The sequence below is a fragment of the Myotis lucifugus genome, unplaced genomic scaffold, assembly GCF_000147115.1.
Source record: "Myotis lucifugus unplaced genomic scaffold, Myoluc2.0 scaffold_522, whole genome shotgun sequence".
Taxonomy (NCBI): Eukaryota; Metazoa; Chordata; class Mammalia; order Chiroptera; family Vespertilionidae; genus Myotis; species Myotis lucifugus.
In genome coordinates, this window is record NW_005871570.1 from 220,604 (window position 1) to 248,040 (window position 27,437).

General features: G+C 50.3%; 1 protein-coding gene across 1 annotated transcript; it reads left to right on the forward strand.

Moving 5' to 3' along the window:
- The first annotated feature begins 2,546 nt into the window (after positions 1-2,546).
- On the forward strand, positions 2,547-27,437 carry LOC111822967 (calmodulin regulator protein PCP4). The gene is made up of 3 exons (XM_014446294.2): positions 2,547-2,705; positions 3,502-3,553; positions 27,031-27,437. Exons 1-3 carry the CDS (start codon positions 2,565-2,567, stop codon positions 27,156-27,158), a joined length of 321 nt encoding a protein of 106 aa, XP_014301780.1. The 5' UTR covers positions 2,547-2,564; the 3' UTR covers positions 27,159-27,437.

A 27,437-nucleotide genomic window follows, 5' to 3' on the forward strand; every position in this document is an offset into this window, starting at 1 on the left:
TTGGACAGCATGTGCCACACACTCACGTTAACCTGGTGATGGCGACCGCATGTTTGGTCAGAGGGAAGCTCCCTGCCTTCTGCATGCCCTAACATACTACGTTGGATTGGTGTGTAAACTGGATGACGGTGGTGGTGGTCAGGATATCACTGCATCACTTCTGAAGTTCCTAGAAAAGAGCCCGACAGCTAGAATCTCACACTGGGGTTTGCCCCGAAGACAGCCCATCACGCCCCTCCCCTTTAACATGCCATCTTAGTTATTAGTCCAATTAGAATAGTGATAGTCTTGAGGTGTGGCTACTTCTGGTCAGCAAGCAACACAGGTGCTCAGGATGCTGAGCTCATGATTGGTGCTAATGGATGAAGGAGAAGATGTCTTCTCTCACTTGGCCAGGAGAGTGAGTGGGGAGAACAGGCAGCCTCCTCCCTCAGGGCACTAACTTCTCTCACTTCATGAAAAAGGACCTTTTTCTACTGGACATTTGGGGAATGACATCCCATCTACCCATTTCATCCATCAATTCATTCCATCCATCCATCCATCCATCCATCCATCCATCCGTCCATCCATCCATCCATCTATCCGTCCATCCATCCACCCATCTATCTATCTGTCCCTCCCTCTGTCCATCCATCTATCCATCCATCCATCCATCCATCCATCCATCCATCCATCCATTTCAGCATAGACTAGCTATAGGTTCCCATATTATTTAAATTTAATAAAAGATCTCACAGTCATTCTATAATTGATCCCTGTTCTGTCAGGTGGACTCTGCTTCTTTCTATAAGTCAGATGCCTCAAACTCTCTATGGGTGCTAATGAAGTCAAATTGACCTTCACAGGGGACTCTCCCTGCCCCGTTACTTCCACCTGCTGAGGGAGGCGCCAGGGAGAGACTGGAGGTGCTCAGGTTTAAAGGGGGGACTTTGGAGCCAGCCTCTCGGGGTCGGAGTTATGTTTGCCATTTCCCAGCTGCATGACCTTGATCACATCCTCTCTGTGCCGTTAGGATGCAATCTGTAAAGTGAGGCTGATGAGGACAAGGATGGTGTGCACCTTGTCAGGGATGTTGTCAGAATCCAAGAGTCCATGATGCCCAGGAGCCTTGGGGGGTGCCTGGCCATGGCATGTGTGAGCTGTGGCCAGCCCAACGCCAGCCTGACTTTCACTCTCCTCATTTACCGGGGAATTTCAGCCTCCTCACCTGGTGATAACAATTATGGGAGATGACCACTAAGAGCCCAGCAACAGAAAAGCTCTTGGACAATTACCTCACTGCTCTCAGCCTTGTCTTAAAAACGCCACTAGGTCTCACAGAATTCTGAAAAAAGGTGCTTTCAATGACTAGTTCTTTTTTGTCAGGATCATTTTCTGAGCCGAGACACCATCTCCTTATGACATGTATCAGCTGCATTTTGCCTCCATCAGACGAGACCTGACACAAAACCCTGTCTTAGGAATCCTGGAAAAAGGACTCCTTTTTGTCCCCCGCATGCACATCATTTGGTTTCTAAAAGGTGATCTTTTATGAAATGAAGTATTCATGACATTTGAAAGGTGTCAATGCCTAAGGTAGTTGAAGACAGTGGGGTTGAGTGTGCGCCTGTTTTGCACTTGTAAGCCATTTAATTTGACTTTATTCAGCTCTAGAACACTATCTTTTTATTTCGTGGAATTTGATTTGTTTTAATGAGCCATCGATGCATAATGCAGGGACGGGGAGGGTCTGAACACCGAGACGGCTGCTGGGCCTCCACAATGGTGATGAGATTTCCATCCAGTGCAGTGAACTTACCCCCCTCCTCTGTGTGTGAAAGGGGAGCCATCAGAATAAACACAGGCAAGAAGAAAGGGGCATTTTTACTTGCAAATCTATCTTTCAGAAATGTGTGATTTGGTTTAAATGAAGAGGCTGAACATTACAGGTTTAGATAATGATGCCACGATATGGGGACCTCAGTGGAGTGTGTTGAAGAACAAATGATGTTTGGCTAAGACCTGCAAACTTCTCCCTCCATAGGAACATAGGAAAGACCCAGCATTCTGAACATGCAACATGTTCTAAAATATGAAGAAGGGACCCACATTTATGTAAACTTTCCAACTTGTCACCTTTCCTTCCACTTCCTGCCAGAGAGAGGTGGTTTCCCCCTCTCAGAATGAGACAGGGCACCCCCTGACCTGGGTGGGCATTTGCACTTCACATTGACTGGTGTGGGGTGTGCGTGTGCGTGTGGTAGGCGTGGTAATAAACAGGAGACTTGACTTTGCCTCTCTTGGGTTATCATCTACAAAGGCAATATGCATACACAGGATGGTTAACTTCATTAACACGACTCTTTATTATTCACCCTATTTATTCACACTAATCAGAACTCCAAAGCAACATTTTCTCACTTAAGGTTGACTAAGGACCCGGGAATTTCTCATGACAACATGGAATACTAATGGAAACTGATTAACTGATTATTATTTTCTTGATATTATTTTTAGGCTGAAATCTTGGACCAAAATATAACTTTTGAGGGCACCTTCATCCCTTAGCAGGAGTCACCCGTATGGTTTTCTCCCAGCCCAGTGCTCTGCCTCTCCTTCCAAGGTCCCACGCAGATAGTTATGTAACAGTGACAACTCCCGCACCACACCGAACCTCTGGGCAAGGAAGGCCAGTCTCCAGTCTCGACTGCAACCTTAGACAAGTCAGTCTCCCTGCCTGGCTTCATTGTTTTTCACCTAAAAGTTAGAGACTTTACATCTCTTCAATCCTTTTCAACTTAAAGCATATTTTCTGATAATTACCAGAAACTTTGATTGACAAAATACTTCGCTCTCCAGGGCCTACAGTTCTGACCATCATGTTATTTAAAAAGCAGTAGCTAAATAAGCTTTGAGGAAGCAGGCTTATGTGTTTACCTGTGTATTCCACTCAGCTCCCCGACCTCACCCCCAGACCATCTTGCTCAAAGATGCAAATCCAACCACGAAATATTCATACTTCTGGTCAACCTGGTAAAATAAAAATGCACGAGGGGAGGCATAATCGATGATAGAAAAGTAACTCAACAATAGGGGAACATGTGACTATCAACCTGATATATTGGTTGACTAAAATTTATTTAAATAAGAAATTGGACACTGTGATTGGAATGAGAATATAGCAGTGTAATGGCCACCATTGATGAAGGTGACAGCGCCGATCTTCTCACAGTTGGCACAAACACTTGGCTGTTTCCCTCATATTTTCAATGAGGTTATGCTCCATCAGCACCAGTCTCTCATCTGCTGTCCCTTGATATGAACAAGGGAAGCATCCTGTGCCACTTCAGTAGATCCTTTCTTAGGTCGATCCTTTCCTGGTCTCAGGAGCGCCTTGCTTTAACCACCTGAGCCAAAGTAATATAAGACTTGATATAATGAAAGAGATACTTGAAATGATAAGAGAGACAACACAATTCTGAATATATTTGATAACAATTTCTTTCCTTTATACTTTAGAGACAAGGTGCTGGAGCAACCAATGGAAAAGACAAGACGTCTGGCGAAAACGGTAAGACGACACGAGGAGCCCCGCTACCTGCTGTTTTTCCACTTGCAGCTCAGGGCCCACGGCAGGCGTGGATCCTGCCTCCCACAGAAATCAGCTTACTCTGCATGTCTGTGCTTCGGTGTAGAGAGGATTTTAGCAATTCTCAGTAGCACCACGGTCTGCTTTTACAGAGGAAGCCGAGCTAGCTAAATGCGGTGGTAAGAAGTTCCCCCCCAAAAGAGGACTCCCATTTTGGGCAACAGGATAATTACAACGCAAATATAGGTCTCTGTTTTCTTCATTAGGGTTGGTGAGAACCATCCCAGTTGTTGTGAGGACAAAATAAGATCAAATGAGATAAGTGCTTTGAAAACTGTGAAGTGCTTGACTCCTTAAAGGATGTTTTCAAATCTGCATAGTGCTGGCCCCAGGGGAGGGGTAAAGATCTGTGTGTGTCACTGTGGTCGTACACACAAACTGAAAGGGTGTAGTAGAGACCGGATTATTTGTGTCCTGGGACGCCAGCCTCCACGTGGGCCTTAAATTGTAGGAATGATCATATTTTATGGATGGGGAACTAAGGCTTGGTGTGAAAGAGCTGGGATGTGACCAGGAAGGGGAAGAACATGGCCTTTGAAGGCAACAGTCAATAACAACCCAGCAAAGACTGGGGTAAAGACGTCTGGAAGTGAACTAAAGACATTTTTCTAAAAATCTAAGTTGCTTAATTTCTTATTCTTAAACTCATAATATGAGAAGATCATCTTGGAATTTCTGAGTCAACCTAATATTACATTCCATCAAAAATCAGATTATTTTACTGTGTTATCACAGGTATCTAGAGAGCTCTTTTATCTTAATGTATATTTTCTACTAATACAAATGAAGCTGCCCACCTGTGTTGAAGGAGCAGGCACCCAGGAGAATAGATCTATGAAGCACAGAGCATTAAACTGTGATGAGATTTGGATAGCAGTCAGATGATCGTAAGTAGTCAATTAGTCCCGGATTTCATTAGTCATCGACAAGGCAAAGTGTTCTTATTTCAAATATTAGACATGTAGTTTAGGTCTCCATTTAACACTTAAAGCATGAGGACGATGGAGCGCGTTAGGAGTGCCCTGGAATTGTAATTTGGGTCGCAGAAGACACACGTCAGATCCATTACAACCCCGGAGGGATCTCCTGGGCTCTGCTGGCATTTTGTTATATTAAATATCATCTCAAGAGGGCCATTGGCTGGGAATTTAGACTCTTGTTTTTGTTGCCATGGTATTTATTGATGTGAAATATGACGTTTATCCACCCCGTTCCCAGAATGCCTTTTCTCTTTCCAACCTCTGAATACACGGTCCAGCAGCTCAGGTGTTCTCCTCTCCTCTGTGGCTTGGAGATAGGTTTTTTAGAAATACAGGGTGTCCACACTTTGAATAATTATTCATTCCAATGGGTTCACTCTGTAAAGAAAGAAACATCCATTGAGCTATCAGCTGTTAAGTGTGTATACACTTTTTGGGGACACCCTATATAGGGTTATTATTTTTTAATTAAAAAATAAATTCATTAGGATCTTGGTGGCTCAGAGATTTTCATTCCCCTATGAACAAAGCACCTTCATTATCTGATTAGGCCAGGAATTTCATTTTTTTTCTTGACATAATGCCCTACTTGAGCGAAACAATAGTTCCCAGTTCCGGCTGCAGCTCCTCCCCTGGTAAAGTCCAATGTGCCCGTAGGTACAGACACAACCTTCTGAATCTTGACTCTGCATTGCCCATGTTCAGTTCGGAGATGGTCAAAAGGTTTTTTTCGCACCACAACTATTTTGCTGGATATCTTGATCCGTATCTTGAAACTTGGGCATCCAGAGAGACTCCAAGAGTTAAATTTTTTATGGACACAGAGAATAGAAAAACACAGGAGGGAAGTGGCTGCTGGGAGGATTCCAATCCCCGGGAAAGATTTATGAATAATAAGCCTCCGACGGGCTCGCTTTCAGGGCTGGGAGGCTTAGCCGAGCGAAATTGAATTTCTAAATCGGGAATGGATTTCTCCTGACGTGGTGAGCGGTGATACATTTGTTTCCAAAAGCCTCTGTCTTCGGAGGTGAACGGCAGAGCTGCACCTGATTTTAGTAAAAGAATCCCCTCCGGTCCCAGCTGCTGGCCAATGCCCAGAGGCTGTTGCTATTCTGAGCTAAAGGTGGGGCGTAGGGCAGTGGCAGTTCCTTTGAGGTGCGAGCTGCTGATCAAAACCTCAGGCATTGGATTGGATTAGGGGCGCCCATGTTTCTGGGACACAGATTTTGTCTTGAGAAATTTCTAGCAGGTGTGGGGAGCTGCTAGGAGCACATAGATTTAGTTTGCTTTGATAGAATGACATGATGGCTAACAATGAATAACCTGAAATGCTGTTTTGAATAAAACCAAAGCCATAGCAGTTTATCTCAGCTTTAGATTTGAGGGTGCAACACACACACACACACAGACACATATTGTAAATGTATTTTTCTGCTGTCAAGTAGGTGGAGAGATTGATTGAGAAGGACCTGATTCATAGACAGATAGATAATTATTATTAATCTGAGCATGGTTTTTCCAATAAGAAATAAAACTCAATATTCCCCAAGCACTGTACTCACACCCTCCTTGGCTCCAGATCAGCCAGTAGATGCTAAAAATCTCCCCTTTGGCATCCTTGGTGCCTGATGGACCGGCCTATCAGTACCTATGACCCCACGTGGGCAGATGCTGCCTGGGCCCATTTGCTCGCTCACTGCTCTGTGGTTTGGGGAAGTGCGTGGGTGAGGTTTCATGTGGGAGGTGAGAGATCAGCGTGGCGCAAGGAGGAACCCACGGTGGTGGTGACTGAGTGCTCGCTGCCAGGCCCGAGAGAGAAGGTTGCTTCCGGCAGGGCTGGGCCTGGCTGTCCTACTTCTGAGCCCGGAAGGTTGGGGTGGACGGCGAGAGGAGGAAGTGCAATTTCTACAGAGGCTACAGCGGGCTCGTGCCATGGATCTGTCTAAAGCGGTGACGTGACTTGGTCCTGCTTCAGGTAGGGACGGTGGCAGAGAGGAGCCCACAGCCTGCAACAGAGTCTCGGCTTTTCTAGGCTGCGTGTGCAGGGGTTTGTGAAGCTCTCGTCCTCAAGGATGGCCTAAGGTGCCAGTTCTGTGTGAGTTGCACTGGGAGTTTAGGTGGGAGCTCCCTGCTCTGAGCTGAGCCTCTTAGAAAAGGGAAAAGGCAACTGGCAATGTTGAGAGGCAGCATGTACCAGACACGTGCAGTTTAAAATCTTCACGGACTGGCCTGGCTGGCGTAGCTCAGTGGTTGAGCGTTGACCTATGAATGAGGAGGTCAGGGTTCGATCCCTGGTCGGTGCCTCTGCCCAGGTTGTGGGCTTGATTCCCAGCGTTGGGGCATGCAGGAGGTGGCTGATCAATGATTTTCATCTTTGATATTTCTGTCTCTCTCTCCCTCTCCCTTCTTCTCTGAAATCAATACAAATATATTTAAAAGATAAATAAAATCTTCACGACTGCGTCTGGCTGTGGGAACGGCCTCCCTGAAGGATGGATCTTTAAGGCCGGGATTCCCAAGCCAGGAGCTCTGCATCTTTTCCGGCTGCTGTAATACAGCCGCGAGGCCCAGGGCCCGCCCGTGCTGGCACCCTGCGTGCTGCTGCGAGCACCGCAGACCCGTGGAGCTTTTGAGGAGAAAAGTCAAAGGACTCCAGTCTCCATCTGGGTCTCTTGGCCCTTTTTTCTCCTTTTTTAATTTTTGAATTTTTTTTCAGTATTTGAAGCAACCAAAAAAAAAAAAAAAGTAAAAACAGCAGTGGATGAAACACATATTACAGTGGGCTATGTCCTTTGCACTGCTGGCTGGGAACACTCTAAGGATGTATATTCCAGGAGGAAGACTCGAATGCACAGGTTGCTGTGGTATCGACCCAGATGGGGAAAGAACGAAATAGCAATTGCTCATTAAAGCCAGACCGTCAAGCATCAGGGTCTCCACGCCAACTGGTCAGTGGGAATCCTGCTCAGTGAGGAGTGTGTGTGGAAGCTATTTTGGGAGTTGGTGCTGACAGGGGATGTGTTAGCATCAACATCAGCTAGGACAGCAGGTTCTTCTCCTGCCCTTTAGTTGAGCATTAGATAACCTCCGTGTGCAGGCACTACCTGGTAAATGCGGTGCTTCTCACCCGCCGAGCACGCGTGGAACCTTGTCAGTGGGCGTGGAGATTTGTGCCTGCGCCCGTTACCGTTCTCTGCACCTGCACACAGTGCATAAGTGAGAACGCTCTTACACAACCTCCTGATTCCACTGCAGACTCGGAGCGTGGGTGGGGAGGCCCTGCCAGGCAACATTTCCTCGGGAAACCAGGTGATTTTCCCCCAGGTCACCCCAAGCAGAGGAGGAGGGCTTTGGCTGCCTGGCCTTCGGGCTCATCACACCCGCCTGCCTTCACTTGCCCTCTCTGCTGAGTGCCCGCTGCCCCGGGCGTCTTGGTTGTAAACTGGCAGCTAGGCTGGCTGTGGTCAGAGCCCATGGAAAGGAACTGGTAACAGGCTTACATCTTGGCCAAGCTGAAAATGTAGTCACCAGCACCACTATCTCAGCAACCTACCTAACACATTGCGGACCAGTAGTTTTATTGCTAGCTCTACCCAGTGGCCAGGTAAGTCTCTATTGAATGAGTACAAAAAACGTTTTACATAAGTGTTAAAGGCCCGCTTTAAAATTAAATATCCGTTGCATTTTGACGTTATTTATTACATGTTCTTACAAGCTAATATCTTTTTAAAGTGTGATACTTTGTAAAACACTGTGTAATATGAAGCGAGAATTCTCGCGATCCGTCCGCAATGTATTAACTCACCTTTGGCAAGGACATGTGACCCCAGAGGAGTTACAGGGACAGCTATGCTAATTTTTTTTTTTAAATCCTCACCCAATGATATTTAGTCATTGATTTTTTTTTTTTTTTGAGACAGTGGAAGGGAGGGGGAGAGACACAGAGAGAAACATCGATTTGAGAGAGACATACCGATTGGCTGCCTCCCTCATGTGCCCCAGGCCAGGGCCAGGGATCAAGCCTGCAACCGAAGTATGTGCCTTTGACCAGAATTGAATCCACAACCCTTCAGTCTGAGGGCCAGTGCTCTAATCACTGAGCAACAGGCTAAGGCAGCCATGGTAATTTTTAAAACTAAAACATTCAAGCCATATGTTAATTTGTGGGCTTATCCATATATTTTCCCCTTCCTTCCTTCCTTCCTTCTTTCTTTTTTCGATTAAACATTGGATAAATTTAGACTAACTGAAGATAGAGTTTTGTTCCATATCATACGGAGAAGGCCCTTCTGCGTTAGTGCAAAGCTAAAATGATAAATTATGCTAAAAATTGTCATTTAAGATCTTTTAAGCTATGAAGCCGATAGACCAAGAACATGACAACCCTACCCTTAGGAGTCCTGCCCACACCAGGAAGTTGGACTGTTCCATTTTCTTCTTATCAATTATTAGATGGACATACTATTTTCAAGGGCGTGGCAACGGTTTACTTTTTGTAAGTAGGTAAAACGCTCATAATTTTGTTTATAGAGTGAGTTTGCACAGCAGGCAGCTTTGCAGGAGAGGGAACCGGCTTGACTTTCAGCCTGGCCTGCGTGGTGAGATGGTGTAGAGATGGGGGTTTCCTCTCAGTGGGGTCCTCTGTGATCACCCCACTGGGGAAGGCACGCGGAAGCGCTCGTGCTTCTTGGGAAAGGATGTTCCTGCGCAGAGTGGGCCTCACTGTCTTCAGAAACTGGACTCCCTCCTCGGGCTGCACCTGCTCTCCCACCCGAGTCTCCCAGGGAACGCGGAGCCGCGGTGTCCCTTGGGAACGGCTCTGGGGCGTCCTTGCAGCCACCACAGGACTTGCTTCAGATCAGGGGGCAGAAGTCTCCCCGTGTCTCACCAAAAAGCTCTGGGCCAGGATTCCAGAACAGAGTGCAAGGGTGGGGGAGCGGACAGAGAGATGGGGGCAGCCTGCTAGGAGCTCGCTTAAGTTCCCCCCAACACTATTGACCCCTTTGTTCCGCCAGCCTTTGTTGTCAGGAACACAGGGGCGTGTCCCACCCGGCTAACGAATCCTGAAGATCTGGCTCCACGTAGACCATTCAGTCCAGAAGAGGTGCTATTTGCTCCGAGTGCAATTTTTACTTCCTCCTGAGCGGGCCTCTCCTTGGTTTCAGGAAGGGGCCAGTTTCCATCACCGTGAGCAAGCGGAGAACAGATCGGCCCTGAATCCTCTTTAAACATTTTTTTATTAAACGATCGTTGACACGCGATGTTATATTAGTTTCAGGTGTACAACACAGTGACTTGACATTTACATACCTCACCATGTGATCACCACTCGGTCCACAACCGTCCGTCGCTGTGCAGTTATCACGATGCTATGGCCTGCATCCCTGCGCTGCCCACCACTTCACTGTGATGGCAGGTTTTCTGGTCCCGCCCGCAGACCTGGCCTAGCAGCCTGGGGGCACCACTGTGGCTCTGTTCCAGCGGCAGGTGCCTTCCTGCTCCCTCTGGAGACCGGAGCAATTGTACTCAGCCACTTGCTCAGGAAGACAAGCCCCTAACAACCCCCCTCAGGGCCCCTCCTTCCCTTTCTGCCCCCCTCACAGGAGCCTCTGCTGAGCAGTCATTAGGTGGAGCATGAGTCAGGCCTGGGCCTTCTGAGCGGGGGCCCTGCCCACGTGTGAGGACGGCCGTGATGGGTGCCACATACAAACTTCTTTTTTCAAAACTGCATTTATTTCCCAAAGCATTATTTTTTCCCCAGCACGTCCTAAACTGCTATCTCGGTTTAAGCACAACAGATAATTGGAAGCTTTTTGGCGTGAAAATTAATTTGAATCTAATTTTCCAAATAAGGGGCATAAAGCTGCCCTGCTCTTTCTGGTTTTCCGTACTTTTTAATGGACTTGGGGAATATTCCCGGAGTGCTTTGTGTATCGGTTGTAATTTTGTGGGATTTCTGGTTTGCAGTCATACTTTGTAGGGGATTAAAAGTGGCTACAAAGTCTTTGGCCCTTGGGGGGGCGGTTCCGAGTCCCTTTGCCCAGGGCCGTGGGGGCAGGCTGTGACACCGCAGACCGCTAGCACAATGCAGAGGGAGGCACATGACTTTCTGGGTCCAGACCTGAAGAACTGGGCAGCTTCCCGTTTTCTCTCTGGGATCCGTGCAGTGGGAGAAGCCCGTTCCCTAGAAGCCATCATGGCTGTAGGAAGTCCGAGCTGGCCACCTGGAGCAGCCCAACCAGCCGGTGACCGTGCTGGCTACCCTGGCCCAGCTGGCAGGCAGGTGGGACAAGGTCCTGCAGGTGCCCCAACCCCGGGGCCATCTGGCTGCAACTGCTTGGGGGACTCAGCAGAGTGGCCAGCGGAGCCTGCCAACCTACAGACGGGGGAGAGAATACTCACTTCTTGTGTTTAGGCCCGTGGTCGGCAAACTGCGGCTCGCGAGCCACATGCGGCTTTTTGGCCTCTTGAGTGTGGCTCTTCCACAAAATACCACAGGCGGGCGCACATACAGTGCGATTGAAACTTCATCGCCCATGCACAGAAGTCGGTTTTCGGCCTGGGCGAGTCTAATTTGAAGAAGTACTATTGATATTTGGCTCTGTTGACTAATGAGTTTGCCGACCACTCGTTTAGGCTGCTATGTGCTGGGGTAATTCGTTCTAGGGCCATAGTTACCTGGATCATAGAGAAACCTCTCCTCTTCGTACCGTAGGCTGGTCCCCTCCTCTCATGCCTCGATTGTTTTTCTCTCCTTTTGCTGGTTAGAATATAACCTCTTCAGGATATAGACCTTGAGGCCCTTCATAACCAGAAACGTGATGTTGCAAAAACACTATGGACTCTAGCTTTGTTTTGCTCATTCATTCAATTAAGAAATATTTGCCGAGCACCTAACAGGTGCTGGAGATTGTAAGCGAGCTGGCGAGGGGATATTTTCAAAGGAAAATGCTGGCAGAGTGGAGTTGGAAGACCTCAGTGGCGAATGTATCAGCCATGGTCCTGGGAGGAAACGGAGGGCCCGGGCCACCTGAGTACTTTGAGGCCGGTTAACCACCAAAGGGACCATTTACAAAGGCGTGTGCAGGGCTTAGGGAAACTCAGAAAGAACGGCAGCACCTCAGACCAGCAGTGGCAGGGCCTGAAGGGGGGCAGGGATGCCGTGTGGAGGCACGGCCTGACAGGGCTGCCTCTGGGGAAGGACAGATCTGAGCTTTGGGCAATTGTGCAGACTTTTAGGGTTGCTTGATTTAGCAAATAAAAACATGCATGCCCAGTTAAATTTCAGTGTTGGGTAAGCGAAACCACGTTTTTCTTTAATAGTACACATTTGTCCCATGGAATATTTGGAGCATCCTGATACTGAACATTGTTTTAATTTTTTTAAAAAAATCTGAAATCCATATTTAACTGGAAAGCCTGTAGTTTATCTGGCAGCCCTAGCAGAAAAGGAGGCCAGGGAATAAATACCCAGATCTCCCTCTCTGTCTTCTGATCGCCTCTAGTTCCACCCATGGGACAAACGCAAGCAAAGCCACAGCGTGAGGCCTAGGAAGAGGGGCAGAGGGCGGACAGCGGCTCGGGGGTGGGGCCCAGAGCTGAACATCGCCCTGGTTCTTGCCAGCGCCTTTCTCTCCCCAGGCCCTGGGGCCAGCTTACCCCGAGCCCCTCTCAGGCTTCCCTAATTAAAAAATGTCGCCTCTTATACTATAAATGATTGCAGCTTTACAAAGACAAAGCAGGGAAAATTTTTGTGTAGGAATTCTAGAGTGGTTTTAGAAAAGTAACAAAACAGAAAAGCAGTCGTCCATCAATCTCCTCCTTTTGTTTTAACTGTGCAGGTCATGGGTTGGCTCCATATTCTTAAAGGGAGGAGAACTGTCAGAGCTAGTTTGGAAGACGACATATTTGACATTCTTAGTGCAATTAGGCTGTCCCGGGAAGGTTAAGTGTGCTCCAGGCAGTGAGTGAGCCCCTCCCAGCCCCCTGCAGGTGTCATTCAGGAAGAAAAGGGGGTGGCCAAAGACAGGAGTGGGGGTGCTTAGTAGGAGTGTAGCCAGGAGGGGCAGTGAGGGTGGATACAGCTGTGCACAGTCTGGGGCCCAAGCCGACTGGGAAATGGATGGGGGAGGGGGGGCAGAGCAGGCACAGTTCCCCCTGAAAGTGAGGTTTATCAGAGCAGCAGGGAGGTACAGCCGCTCCCAGCCCCCAGGGACCAAACAGGGGTGGGGGTGTGGTCATGCACCCTGCCGTGAGCTGCTGCAGGAAGCCATGCCCAGCCACCCTGGCCACAGGAAAGGGGGTGACTCCAGGTATTCTGGGAGGCCTGGAATCGTGGTCACCTGGCCGGGGCTTTGATGTTGCTCTGGGATGGATGCAGCTCTGAGCTGTCTCCAGCCAGCGGTCCGGATACGAGATGCAGGAGATGCTACCGTGGGCCTCCACTGTGCTGGAGATGTTGCCGTGGAAGTGGGATTCCTGTGGTGTCTCGAGGAAAAGCATTTCCAGGGACCCACAGAGAGGATGCGGTCTGGTGGCAAGATTTATTTGTGACACAAAATAAAAGATGCCCCTCCGATGGCCCATCTCTGTCTGTCTCGCCATGGAAATGAGGGCCAGAAATAGAGGCAATGTCCAGAGAGCCTGGGCCATATGAAGGCTTAGTCCCAGCACCTGGGACTGTGCTGTGGTAGCCAGGCTCCCGCTGAAGCCTGCGTTTGGAGTTCGCCAGGCCACTTGGCTATTGGCTATGGAGAGAGAACAGGCGAGCGGCCGGTGCAGGCCACCGAGGGAGCGACAGCGCTTTGTCTCCTGGGATTATAACCAGGAGCTTTTCCAAAATAACCGGTCAACTTCCCAAACATCAGCAGGCTTGCATGGGGGTCTGCCCGGAGCCAACTCTCCTTTTCCAGGTTAGATTGGCAGCACGCACCCTGCACCACTTTGACTTTACTGAGCATGTCCTTACCTCCCCCTGCTGCCGCCTCCCATACACACCATCGAACGGGGAGGGGAGTTAGTCCCCTTGGAGGGACGATGCTACGATCCCATCCCCTGGGGTGTGCAGCTTAGCTTCCTGGGGAAGCAAACCCTTTGCTTCCTTCCCCTCATTAATATCTCGCTAACTGTGGTAACAGAGAGGCCCCCGGGACCAGATCTGGTGTCACTAGGGCCCTCTCGGAGTCCCCAGCTTCACAACCTGGAGTTATACTTCAGACTTGTGCCTGCCAGTGTGGCTCAGTGGTTAAGCGTGACCCATGCCCCAGGAGGTCCCAGTTCAAACCCTGGTGAGGGCACAAGTAGGGTTGCCGGCTTGATCCCCAGCAGGGGGCCTGCAGGAGGCAGCCGATCTCTGTTGATGTCGATGTTTCTATCTTCCTCTCCCTTCTGCTCTAAAATCAATTTTAAAAAAACCATATTTTTTTAAAAAAAGTATTTAAAAAACAAAACAACAAAAAAACTTCAGATTTGTGACTATAACACCAGCTGCTTAAACCTGCGAGCAATGACCATGTCGTTCTTTTAATTCCGTACAAACCAGATCCCAAATCTTCACCCCTGTCCTTCCCCAGCCACAGAGGTGGTTCTCTTGGGTACCTCAGGCAGGGTCTATGCCCTAAAAAAGTGAGGACGTGGCCCCCTTTAATATAAACCACACTTTGAACATTCAGGAGGGAGAAGGATAATGTGTATTGTGGGATTACTGAGCTTAGAATGTAACTATTTATAAACTCTGTTTTTCCCAGCATTAATGTGAAGTATTTATCATTCCCCTTTTTATAGCAATTGGCCCCTTGTCATGAGGGAGAAGGCTAATTACTTGCATATTAATAGATTTAATGTAATAAGTCACTAAACATTATATTCCTCTTGAAGGTTACCCACCTCCTCCCCAAACACGAACCAACCGCCCCCCCTCCCCCAACCCCCCCCAGTCTGTGGGTTCTGGCCACAGTCATCCGTTCCAGCTGCCACGCCCCTTTTTCTGTTGGGATCTGGACTGAGTGACCATTGAGCAGCGGAAACACATATTGATCCCATAGACGCAGGTCAGGGCCGGGGAGGGGCCGGGGAGACAGCCACAGGGCCGCCTTCACGCGTTGGCGAGAGCCTCCTTCAGTAATTTACGATTATGCGCAACAGAGCCTGCTGCTGTTTTTGTGCTCGGCAAGTGGCTTCTTCAGTATTCCTAAAGCACCTCTCTCTCTCCCATTCCGCCCGCCCAGACCCCGAGGTAATTGAAAATTGAACAGCGCTCCGCATTCATTTAGAGAACAGTCTCCTCCATATCAGACAGACGCTTTCCCGTGGGAGACGCTGACATTCCCATGTCAGCCTCCTCCTGTCACAGGAGCGCAGGGCCGAGTGCACCAGGACCTTTGCACGGCAGAACCCGCGTCCCACGCACAGCATCACCGACTCTGCTAATCATCAAGGTCATGCCTCTGACCTTGCTTAGACTCCAGGGTTCCGGTTGTAAGGCAAAGGCAGTGCGAATGGACATGCACTCACCCAAATCCACCCCCACCGTCCATATGAAGGCGTTTCCACCCTGGGCTTCCACACGGGCGGTCATCAGAACCGGCCCAGGAAGTTGCTGGTGTAGATGACACCCCCTTTCTGGCCAGGAGAGTGCTCGAAATGGTCCTCCCAGGTAGTCGTACTCAGTAAGAGTTTCCTAGGGATTTCAGGAGAAAATAGAGAAACGTTTAGCGTCAGACTTTTGCTGGGTTTAACCAGGGATCAGCTGGCAGCACGCCACCTCCTCTCCAGCCGCGCCCTGGCACGTTAGTGGGTTGCTCTTAGTGGGTTTATTTTTAGGCCGTTCCCCTGGTTTCAGGGCCTCTGAGCTGCTCGGCCGGTCAGGCACGGAACCACATCTGTTCTGTTTGCTGTGAAGGCGGGGCGGGGGGGTGGGCAGAGGAGGAGTCCCCAGAGCCCCCAGTCCCTGCGGTCCTGTGGTTTGGCCATTTGCCGGCGGTTAACCCTGGGGTGAGTCATCCATCTCTTTGGGCCCCGGTTCCTCATTGTGGGATGATGCCGTCTTTAGGCTCTTGTCTGATTTTGACACGTGAGGATTGTGTGGCTGTCCGTGGCCCGGGACACAAATAAGACATTTGGCTTCTTTCGAGTTTATTTTCTGACAATATCGAGGGCATGGGGGCTGAGTCCAAAGGAGAAATCGAAGGCTGTTTCCTGGTGGAGGCAGTAGCGGGGAGAGGCACATGGATAGAATCTGAATAGGACTGTTACCGGCTGTGAACGTGTGATAACAAATAACGTATTTCAACAAAATGAGGAAAGATTGGAGCTGTGCGTGATGTTGCCAGCCTGTACCCCCCCCCCCACCCCCGCCCCACGGCAATGGCACAGTGAGTTACAGCTGCTTCTTGAAATGTCTCCCTTGCATTTTCTATAAATCCAGCCCATCAACACCTTAAAGTAAGGCAATGCACGGGGGAGTGGAACTATAATTTTGAAATCATGAGCCAGATTGGTTCATGCAAAGCTAGAATTGGTTCCTAGAAAGACCCAGTGGTGAGCTACCTGCAGATAAGATGTCCAGCCGTGTCCTGTTCACATGTCTTAAAGTTGAACGAAAGCCTCAGATCCTGCCAATGATGTAGGTGGGCTGGAAGGCGCCTGTTAGGCACCCTGGCCATTCACAGCTGGCACAATACAACCCCGGGCGTATCGCTCTTCAGTTCAGCTGAACACGACTTTGGCGGAAGGTCAGATGCGACTGCTCTGGGGAACACTTCCGCCCGCCGACAGACTGATGTTAGACGCTCCCTCCTAACCTTCTATCTAAATTGGTTTCTCTCATCACTTTTTTGACATCAGCCTCTATTAATGCTCCCTCGAGTTATAGCATCCAAAAATGGGTATTGTATCACTGCTTACATTTCTGATCTAGACAGAAATACTTCTATAACCACTGGTAATCGTTAGAGTGCTCCAAGGCATATTTCAGTGCTGGTCCTTTGAGAAATTATGTGTCTTTTTAAAAAACAAACAAACCCATTTCAAAATGGAATGATTTCGGATCCCGTTGCCTGCCACTGAAATTTCCCAGTGTTTGGAATTCTTGAAATGAAAGCACTCTGCTTTACTTTGGATCTGTAAGAACTTGTGGAGGGGGCTCTGCTGGGTGCACAGAGGGCAGGTGCCTGCTCTCCTGCCACAATGTCACATAAAAGACCCCGGTTCAACCGCGGGGATGGCTCCTCGGGCAAGCATAGCCCACATCTGAATTCTTCTGGAGCGTCTCAACTTTTCTTTTTCTTAAAAAAATATTCTTATTGATTTCAGAGAGGAAGGGAGAAGGAAAGAGAGAGACAGAAACATGGATGATGAGAGAGAATCACTGATCCAGCCTGCAACCCAGGCATGTGCCCTGACTGGGAATCGAACCATGACTTCCTGGTTCATAGGTTGATGCTCAACCACTGAGCACACCAGCCGGGTGCACAACTTTGCCGCTGCCTTGGAAAGCACTCTGATTCCATTTATTCTTGGAATCAGTTGTCAGAACATTATTATTAAATAATGTAAAAATGGAAGCCACACTCTTTGGTTAGCTAGTCCTCTGAGTCTGGGCTCCCCCAGGTGGCTCAGCTTCCTGGTCCGGAACGACAACATAACTTTACTCCTTTGTGGGGACTTGATTTTATTCTCTTTACAAACATGTAAACCCAGCCTCTTGGTAAGTAGACTAGCAAAGCCCAAAGCTTAAGATGACTCACCTCTAAAAAGCTATTTCCAACAAATCAGTACTTGGCCCGAGATCTTAAAATAGTGTCCTTAAAAGAAACAGATAGAAGCAATGCGTCTTTGCCTTAAACACACGGAAAGGGACGTGTGAGACTGAGGCTGTGGGATGAGAAACCAGAGTGCGTGGAGCTCAAACCCCCAGTTCCCAGAACCCAGTGCACACCTTCGTTCACACAAAAATACACGTTAACAAACAGGCACCCACCTCTGCAGAAGCCGTCCCTGTCCTCAGGACATTCCCACTGGAGCCCTTGGCCGCAGTCAGAACGTTTGAAGGGAATTTTAAAATACGGAAGGCGGAGATGTCTGTGGTCTTGTCTATTTCTGCTCCCTTTTCTGTTGCACCTGAGAAGTGCAGAGAGGGAAGTGACCGGATGGGGATGCCGGGGTGGTGGCAGCCTGGAGTCTGAGATTTTGAGCAGCGTGAGCATGACTCAGCCCGGCTGCCGCTGGACCCTGCGTGGACCCCGCTGTGGCTTGGTTTCCCAGACCCCTTTCAAGGCGTCACCCAGAGCTTTTCACCCAAAGTCATATTCTATATGCCAGGGACACGTCTGCCCAGTAGCCCCGTGCATCTAAGAAAACCTGTAGTCCCTGAACGCCCACAGAGGAAAGCCCCATTGCCTGATTGGAGGCCTTTCGACGTGAGAGGCAACAAGCAGCTATTTGAGGTCAAAGAATAGCTGTTCAGGAGGCACTGATTAAGGCAGAAGCCGAAATGGTGGTCTGATGAGGAGGCAGAGTGATGGGTAGGGACCTATGCGAAAGGGAGGGAACAGTGACATCCACAGAAAGAAGGCACTGCTCTTGGTGCAGATACCGTGACATAGTGACGCTAACTCTAAATGGCTTTAATTTCCAGGCAGTTCTGTCATCCTCCATCCTCCAGTCATATGCTTTCTTGTTATCTTTGCAAAGTTACTTAGGACACGCGGGTGCTCAGGCCCAGTCTAGGTGTTATTTCCCCTGTCCCAGAATTCCAAGGGTTTGAGGCACAGGGCGTGCCAGGCAGTCCCTCTGGGGTGGCAGCCCCGCTCCCTTTTAAAGTGTCTCGTGTATTATTTTTGACGTAGTTAAGGGAGGGAAATGAAGCCATACTATGCACCTATGCACAGTCATGGAGAATTCCGTTTCTGTCATCAGCTTGAAATGCAATGTTTTCAGATGGACTATGTGTAAGTGGGTGAGGTTCCTCTCTAAGAAGCAAACACCCCAAAACAAGAACTGAAACAATAACGTTTGTCCCTCTCTCACAAAAAAGGAACCTGGAGGTAGGTAGTTGAGGGGAGTCAGGGTAGCTTCGAGGAGCACGAAGCATCTGTATGAATGCTTTTTCATCCTTGGTGTAAGACTTCCAACTCGTGGTCCAATATGGCTGCTTGAGCACCAGCCATTACACCTCCATTCCAGCCAGCAGGAAGCAAACAGAAACAAGAAATAAAGGCAAAGGGTGTCTGTTAGGTTTCATTTAAGGAGATTTCTTTCTTTCTACACACATCATATTGGCCAGAATCTAGTTGTGTGGCCACAACCTACAACATGAGAGCTGAAAACTTTGTTTCGGGAACCATCAGCTCAGTCCCAAATCAGGGGTTTTATAACTTAAAAAAAAAAGGAGGTTAATGGAGGCAACGAGCAGACTCGGCCCCCACGCATTTCTGCTCAGGAGTTTCCTGAGCACTTGCATACCTGGCGGGCTGCCCTGGAGGGCTGGTCTACCGTGTCAGGGGGTTCTGGGTTCTCACTCCTCTGTCAGCTTGAGGTGCCTGCTTGCTTGCTCAGCATTGTGAAGGGCAAGCAGTGGCCCTTTTGAGTGGATGGATTTCGGGAAGTTAGATGCCCATTCCTGGGAAGGCATTTCCATGTGCCCAGAAGAGGAAGGAAACATTTGGTACATTATTTTCTCCCCGAGAGGGCCCTCATTTACCTACTTTCATTCAAATTTTTCTCCAGGAAGTACAGCCTTCGATCCGATCCCTAAAGATGGGGTCACGCCTTCCCTTCCATAGCATCCTGGTCTCCCCCCACACCCCCGGGACGCAGGCGGGCCCATAGGATATGGTGGTGCAGGCAACAGAATCCACGCTTGCTCGGTTTGGTAGAATGGAACCCAGGCTGGACCGTGCACAGCTGTGGACGATGCACAGGGGAAGCACCCCACCCCTCGGTCATGCCAGCAGGAGCCCCTGCTGCTGCCACTGCCTGGCATGTGGCAGCCGGCACAGGCCGTGCTCCAGGGAAACCCACTCTGCCCCGGAGCTTGCCGGGAGTGGGGCCTCCCTGTGTTTGGCCACCATCCCGGGGCTCACGTCTGCCTCTTCAGATCCTGCCTCGATGCTCCCGCCTGACCCTAAACCTGGGTGGCCGAGTCCTACTCCCAGGACACCATGGGATGGACACCTCCAGCCTCTGAGCCCTGCGGTGGGGAGAAGCTGGAAGGAGAGAGTATGGGGTGAGCCAGTGTGCGGGCCACCATCTCAGGAAATAGCCCTTCCCCCGTAATTGCCCTTCACACAGCGAGCTTCCTCTCCACGTCCCTCCAACCCCTGGGGAGAGAAACAAACCAGGAGGCATTGCCATCCCCATTGCGGACATGGGGAAGGAGTGGAGCCTCAGAAAGGAGAAGCTGATCGCGCTCCAGCAGGCGGAACTGGGATGTGAGCCTTCCCTAGTGAACCTGTTTCTCAGACCTCATCGGCCTGCCTTCATTCCCCGCCCCCTCCCCCTAGAAAATATAGGCAGTTTGACTATGTTATGCACTGAGTTGTGGCCTCCCTAGAATTTATGTGTGGAAGCCCTAACCCTCCGGTATTTCAGGATGTGAGTTTATTTGGAAATAGAGTCTTTAAAGAGGTGATTATGTTAAAACGAGGCCGTGAAGGTGAGTTCCAGGGTTCCTAGTTAGTATAACTGGGTTCTTTTCAGAAGAGGAGACTGGGACACAGACACATACAGAGAGCTGATCCCGTGAGGACACAGGGAGATGGCGGCTGCCCACTGGTCAGAGAGAGCGGCCTCCTCAGAAAGCAGCAGCCCTGCTGACACCGGATCCTGGGCGTCCGGCCGGCAGAACTGCAGGGAAACACATTGTCGTCCAGGCGGCTCAGCCCGTGCCGCATTGTTACCGCAGCCTGAGCTGACTCATACAGCCGGGAGCGCATTCTGTTTTTCTGATGGAAAAATTGAGGGAGTGGTGCTTACGCAGTCATATCGGGTCACACGTTGGAAGTCTAACACCGGATGGAAAACCACTCATTCAGCCGTTGTCTTATTTTGTTCCCTTAATGAATTTGAAGAGATATCTGATCTCATCAGTGTTCATCCTCTTCCAGGGATTCATTTGATGATGTAAATATCACAGCTGGGGAGTCATTTTATAAAGCCAGGGGCAGGCAGCTAGGGACCAGGGAAACGGGACCGTGGGAAGCAGAGGACCCAGGGGAGCTGGGAGCAAGCTGTGGCCTTCAGCCTCCCAGATCGGGCTCCGCGAAGCTCGGTGTGAGCAGAGAAGACGGTGTGTGTGTGTTTGTGTGTGTGTGTGTGTGTGTGTGTGTGTGAGAGAGAGAGAGAGAGAGAGAGAGAGAGAGAGAGAGAAGGGGGTGGGGGGTGGGGGGAGAACCTCTATTTTAGGGCAAAAGAGGATTTCTATCTCCTGGAAAAAGCGGTGAGTGCCAAAGAAGGTGTGAACCTGGTAAATGGAAAGTTAGCAGAAACGGGAATTGCATTTTTATTTGAAGCCCTTGCCTGCCACCACTAATGCCTGACCCTGCTCGTTAATCTCTGCTGCTTAGCAAAGACCCGGGAAATTGCAATTCTCCGCACCAGCAGCCCCCGTCCCATAAACCCCGAGCCAGCAGGCAGGAGCGGCATTACTGGGAGCCGGGCTCCGGCGCCTGCTGGACCCCCTCGGGCAGCGAGGGAGGGACTGTCACACCAGCAGCAACCGGCTGAGATCCTGCGACCTCTCAGGCTGCATCCCTGGCTCTTAAAGGAACGCGTTGTGTTGGTTTTGCCATGGCTTTCATAAAGCGGTGCTGGGTGCATTGTGAGGTGCGAGGCCTATAAATTTATTTTTATTACTTTTTTCCTTGGGAGGGATTGACCTTTTCTCCAACAGTAGATGCCTTGTTCTCTGAGTATATTTTGATCCAGTTTGAGGCTTAAGGGATGAAAATTCCAATCCTTACTTGATTTTCTTACTTGTCTCTTTGCTTTCCTTGCCTCGAGGGCCTGGGTTTGGGTCTTTGTGGAGGAAATCACACCAGCTGGGCTCTCCGTGGCCCTGGGTGGTGCCCTGGTGCGGGAGAGGGTGACACCCTGCTAAGAGGCGGGGAGGCAAGCCCGGTGTCAATTACCTGAACTATATCAAGAGCGACACAGGTGACAGCTGTTAGTTCTCTCCACGTTACTATTCCACTTTGAAAGAAGGTGGGACATTCTGAGGACCTTGGCATTCTAATGCCCCGTTTGCAAGGCATACTTAAGTTAAATGACTGTTATTTCTGTGTGGCGTGCGGCACGTGGGTCCTTTTATAGCACCTCCTAATCAGGCAGACTCCCACTCAGGACGATTATAGCCAATGTACTGCTCAGGCACGAGTTTCTGATCCATAGGATTAGGCCTCAGGAGGTAATTTGTTGCCGTAAAATAAATCTGAAAATGTTGCGAGTTATAAATATGTAAACAAAAGCCTTTACCACTGTGTGTGTGTGTGTGTGTGTGTGTATGTGAGTATATGTGAGTGTGAGTGTGTATGAGTGTGTGTGTGTGTGAATGTGTGTGTAAGCCCCTGTTCATGACTTACTGTTCTAGGCAAGGACTTTACATCATCATAAACTCAAAACATATATCTGAGTCCCTTTAATCAAGGGTGGAGCTTAATATGATATGTTTTGGAGTGATGTGAGCTTCAATTTTTTTTATTTTATTACATCTTGGGCTGTTCAGGATCCATGAATATTTCTGTTTTGCCGTGGGTGACTGCACGTCTGTTAATTTCTAAAGAATTTATGCTAACGACTGGAAGTCTGCTACTTGGATTGTGAATGTGTAAGTCAAGACTAATTTTTCAAGCAGCGAAGACTAATTTTTCAAAAAGTGTTGTTTCTTGCTGATGATGGGCTCCCGGTGGCCCTCCCCCCTGGGCAGGGGGTTGTAGGCTGGCTTGGGGACAGGAGGCCTCTTCTCACACCATCCCCTTCCCCGAGGCCTTACTGACCGCCTGGACATACGCTCTCCCGGTCCTCACTGTTTCATTTGTGGAATTTTTGAAATTCCATTACTCGTTTCTGCCTGTACCGGTCTACCGTCCATTCCCCAGGAGAGCAGGGGTTGGCTTTGCTCTCTGTTCTCTCCTAGCGCCTGGCATGGTTCTTGGCCCTGAATAGGGATGCCAGACCCTCTACTGAAGGATGGAATTTGCTATCAATTCTCCCGGATCCCCTGGGGAGCAAGCAGCTTTTGCAAAGTAGTTGACGCATCCTGTGTTTAGACTTGGATCACTTACTAGATGTCCCCCCAACGCCCCCCACACACACTGAGAAACCTTAGCTGGGCCCTGTGTGAGCTGCTGAGCAAGGCAGGCCATGCCTCCCCCTCATGGAGCTCACACTGCGGTGGGTGGTGGACCACAGACAGGAGGAGAGGAAGGAGTGGTGTAAGGTAGCGTTGCCCCTGCAGAACTGTGATGTGGGGTGAGGGGATGAGGTGCGCCCTTCTGCTTCCAGCAGACATGGCTGAGATCTCTCTGGGTTTCAGCAGCAGAAAGGGTCCCTGGCGCTGTCGGTGGGCACCCCGCCTCTGTCCCGGAGGGGAGGTGGGGAGGGGCCTCTTAAAGGGCCCCCTTGCACACAGCTGTTTCCATCGCAAGGGCACAGAAGGGAAGCCCCGGCAGGCACCTCACTGACATGCATTAGTGCAGGGCGGAGGCTCTGCAGAGCGGCCCTGAAGCTGGGACCTGGCTGTGGTCCCTCCAGGTCACGCCCTGCGTCATCCCTCGCCCCTGCTGAGTCAGGGTGCTCCGAGCTGTGCTTTTCCAGCTCCTGGGACCCTGTGCCACGGAATCTAATTTGCTGTCTCTTCCCCACAATCCGGGTCCCCCTCCTCAGCCTCAGATGCCCCCGGCCAGCTCGGAGGAAGGAGGAATGCAGACCTCCCCCAGGGAACGCTCGACTGCAGAATAAACGGAAGGTGGCGATTCCTGGCGTCCCAGTGCTTTGCTCTTCAGACACGCTCCCGTTTTCCAAACGAGGGAGGAATCTAGACATCACTTTTGGCTGAAGATATTAGTTTAAGATATAATTGTGAAATTTGTTTTTATGGCCTGTCCTACTATCTTATTATATAGCCCCTAAATACACATAATTTTCTGCATCTTCATTTATCATTTGTCAAAACATATTGCTGTTTTTGTTATTACCAACAGAAAAAGATGAATCAGGCCTTTCTAAAACTTCAGGCTGCGGCAGCACTTCAAATATAAAGGGGAACCTCCCCGTTCTTTCTGAATCAAAGCTCACTTGTCCCCCTTGCGATCATGACACAGTAGACACAAGGGTTCCTCTGGGAGGAAAAGGACTGGGGACTCTAACGTGCCTCGTGAGTGATAGTCCCTAGTGTGAAGGTGCCGCCTCAGCGGATGTCATTGGTACTAACGGGTGGCTGCTGTGAGCACATGGGCTGCCGTGAGCACGAGGGCTGCTGTGTGAGCACGTGGGCTGCTGTGAGCACATGGGCTGCCGTGAGCACGAGGGCTGCTGTGTGAGCACGTGGGCTGCCGTGAGCACGAGGGCTGCCGTGAGCACGTGGGCTGCTGTGAGCACATGGGCTGCCGTGAGCACGAGGGCTGCTGTGAGCACGTGGGCTGCTGTGAGCACGTGGGCTGCTGTGTGAGCACGTGGGCTGCTGTGTGAGCACGTGGGCTGCTGTGAGCACGTGGGCTGCTGTGTGAGCACGTGGGCTGCCGTGAGCACGAGGGCTGCCGTGAGCACGTGGGCTGCTGTGAGCACATGGGCTGCCGTGAGCACGAGGGCTGCCGTGAGCACGTGGGCTGCTGTGAGCACATGGGCTGCCGTGAGCACGAGGGCTGCCGTGAGCACGTGGGCTGCTGTGAGCACATGGGCTGCCGTGAGCACGAGGGCTGCTGTGAGCACGTGGGCTGCTGTGAGCACGTGGGCTGCTGTGTGAGCACGTGGGCTGCTGTGTGAGCACGTGGGCTGCTGTGAGCACGTGGGCTGCTGTGTGAGCACGTGGGCTGCTGTGTGAGCACGTGGGCTGCTGTGAGCACGAGGGCTGCTGTGAGCACCTGGGCTGCTGTGAGCACGAGGGCTGCCGTGAGCACGAGGGCTGCTGTGAGCACGAGGGCTGCTGATGCTCATGAAACATTCGACAGCACTGACTTGTGCCTCAGGAAACTCCTGCCCCTCCCGACCATCCTACCCTTAGGAGCTCCCCAAAGAAAGGGCCCTGAGCTGTAGATCAAAGTGTGAATGGCTCCCTGATGCAGGAGACCATCCAGGTATCACCTGGGCGCTCGTGGGTTAAAATAGATGGCCCCCCAGTAGTCCCCAGACACCCATGCACTCAAAATCTCTGCTTTTATGGGCATCGGCAGCCAATCTGGGATAGAGGAAAACAATTCTACTGATTTAGGTCATGGAGCGATCAGTCGGCGAGGCTTGCAAAGCCGTGTCCTTTCCTCCCAGATGGAGGTGTGATTGCAGAGCTGCAGGCAGGACCCCTTAGGCCCTGGGAAAATCAGAGGAGGCTGTGCCATGACCTGCAGAAGCAAAGTCACCCAGCCAGCTGCCTCTGAAATGAGGGCCTGTGAAATAGATGAGAATTTCTATTTTCTCTCTCTCTTATGTATGTATGCATGCATGCATGTATGTATGTATGCATGTATGTATCTATTATCTATCTATCTATCTATCTATCTACCTACCTATCTATCATCTATCTATCTATCTATCTATCTACCTATCTATCTATCTATGATCTATCCATATCTATCTATCTATCTATCTATCTATCTATCTATATCTATATCTATCTATCTATCATCTATCTCTATCTATCTATCTATCTATCTATCTATCTATCTATCTATCTCTCTATCATCTATCTATCATCGATCTATCTATCTATCATTTATCTATCTATCTATCTATCTATCTATCTATCTATCTATCTATATCTATCTATCTACCTACCTACCTACCTACCTACCTACCTATCCATCTCTAAGACAGAGACTGAGGCTGTTTAGAGAGCTGAGCAAGCTGGAGAGAACAACCTGATTCACGTCTCGGAATCCCAGAGTCCCGCACCGCCTGGGCTGCCTGGACATTATCATCCCGAGTCACTGAGAGAGGAAGTGAATGAATGGACCCTCGAAGGTGAAAGGATGCACTCAGGCTGCCTGGTGACAAAGTCAGGACTAGAGCCCTGTCCCTGCTCCCCCTGGGCCTTCTGTCCTGTCTCCATGTCCCCAATTCTCCCGTCCCCAACCTGGACAGTGCCCCTCACACTGCCGGGCTCCAGGCGCAAGCCCAGGCGGCAGTGCGGCTCTTGGCCCCGGCGCCGATGTGGGTCCTGTCCCCAGCTGTGCCGCGAGCTGACTGCAGGCCCTGACTTGTCACTTCATCTGCAGACCAAGGAGCTGGATCTCCACTCAGGCTGCACGTTAGAGCCACCGGAGCACCTTCTGGGGAAGTGGGCGGTGGGGCCCGGCCTCTTGGCACAGATGGTCCAGCTCGGCCTTGCTCTCAGGAGCCCTTCCCACCGTGGCTGTGCAGAGGGGGAGCCCCGAGTCTGGGGTGGGCCCAGTTCTATATTTAAAAAAACTTGGGTGCCTTTGATGGCTCTGGCGATTCGCTTTCACTGGACTGAGGAGTTTTAAGATTCTCCCCTTCCATGACTAGAGCATTTTTCTTGTTTGTTTTTGGTGTTTGGCGAAAAGTAAGGTGCTCAGCACCGAGGGACACCAGCTCATGTGTTCACTCTGATTTGGCTTCTATGGTGTTTCCAACCATCGTTGCTGTGAATGAGTTAAACCCTCTGCCTTAGCAACACACTGCTGAGCCTGTCCGCTAGAGCGAGATGTAAGACTTGTGAAAGTTCCGCCTAACTGTGAAGGTCACACGGTGTCTTCCCTTTGTGACGGTGATAAAAACAGAAGCCTTAATTCAATAAGCAAACCTCATTGGCGGTAAAGTTCACACAGAGACTCGAGTTTAACTCGGAGCTGATATCTGCTGCCTCTGGGTCACTATCCGTAGCACCATTTACACTGTATCCACAGGAAGTACAAGGAGGAAGGAACGGCACCGTCGCTATGTCTAACACTGTCTATAAAACATGAGCACGAGAAGCAGAAAACTGTGCAGACAATGTCGGAGGTGCTGAGACTGTGCCCTTGAGTTTCATCGTCCCCTTGCAGGTGTGGCTATAGGGCGGCCGGAAGGCGGCCAACTTGGATGAGGGTCAGGACAGGAGCCACTGGACAGTGGTTTGTGCACTCGGTCGTGTGCTGGGGGTGGCGTGCCGCGTGGCGGCCTGGGGGCTGTCCCTTCCAGAGCGGCCGCCCGCCTTCCTGCCGGCTTCCGGCTCAGTGATGGCCTCTGTCTGTGTTTTTCTTGCTGCAGATGGGCAGAAGAAGGTTCAAGAAGAGTTTGACATCGACATGGACGCGCCCGAGACAGAACGTGCGGCTGTGGCCATTCAGTCCCAGTTCAGAAAATTCCAGAAGAAGAAGGCAGGGTCCCAGTCCTAGCAGGGGAGCCCCTTGCTAGTCTGCCGGGAGACACCGAGTTCAACCATCATCCGTCAAGCAATGAAAGGAAACATCCGCGAGAGCCATCACCCGCACACAGCACACGCCCCGCAGCCCCACATGCATGTACAGAGCCCCTGACACTCACTCACGCCCTGTAGAAGGTGTAGGCCATGCCGCTGAGCGTGGCTTTATCTCTGTGTTCATCTCCAGTATCATTCCTCCTGCAACCGCTTTCCTTGGTGTTGTAATAAAGTGGAGCTAAGATGCGTGATTCAA

Coding starts and splice junctions, on each gene's coding strand:
- LOC111822967 (XM_014446294.2), top strand. CDS start 2,565: ATGGTTTTCTCCCAGCCCAGTGCTCTGCCTCTCCTTCCAAGGTCCCAC. Junction 2,706..3,501: donor TCGACTGCAACCTTAGACAA/GTCAGTCTCCCT, acceptor TTTATACTTTAG/AGACAAGGTGCTGGAGCAAC. Junction 3,554..27,030: donor CAAGACGTCTGGCGAAAACG/GTAAGACGACAC, acceptor TTCTTGCTGCAG/ATGGGCAGAAGAAGGTTCAA.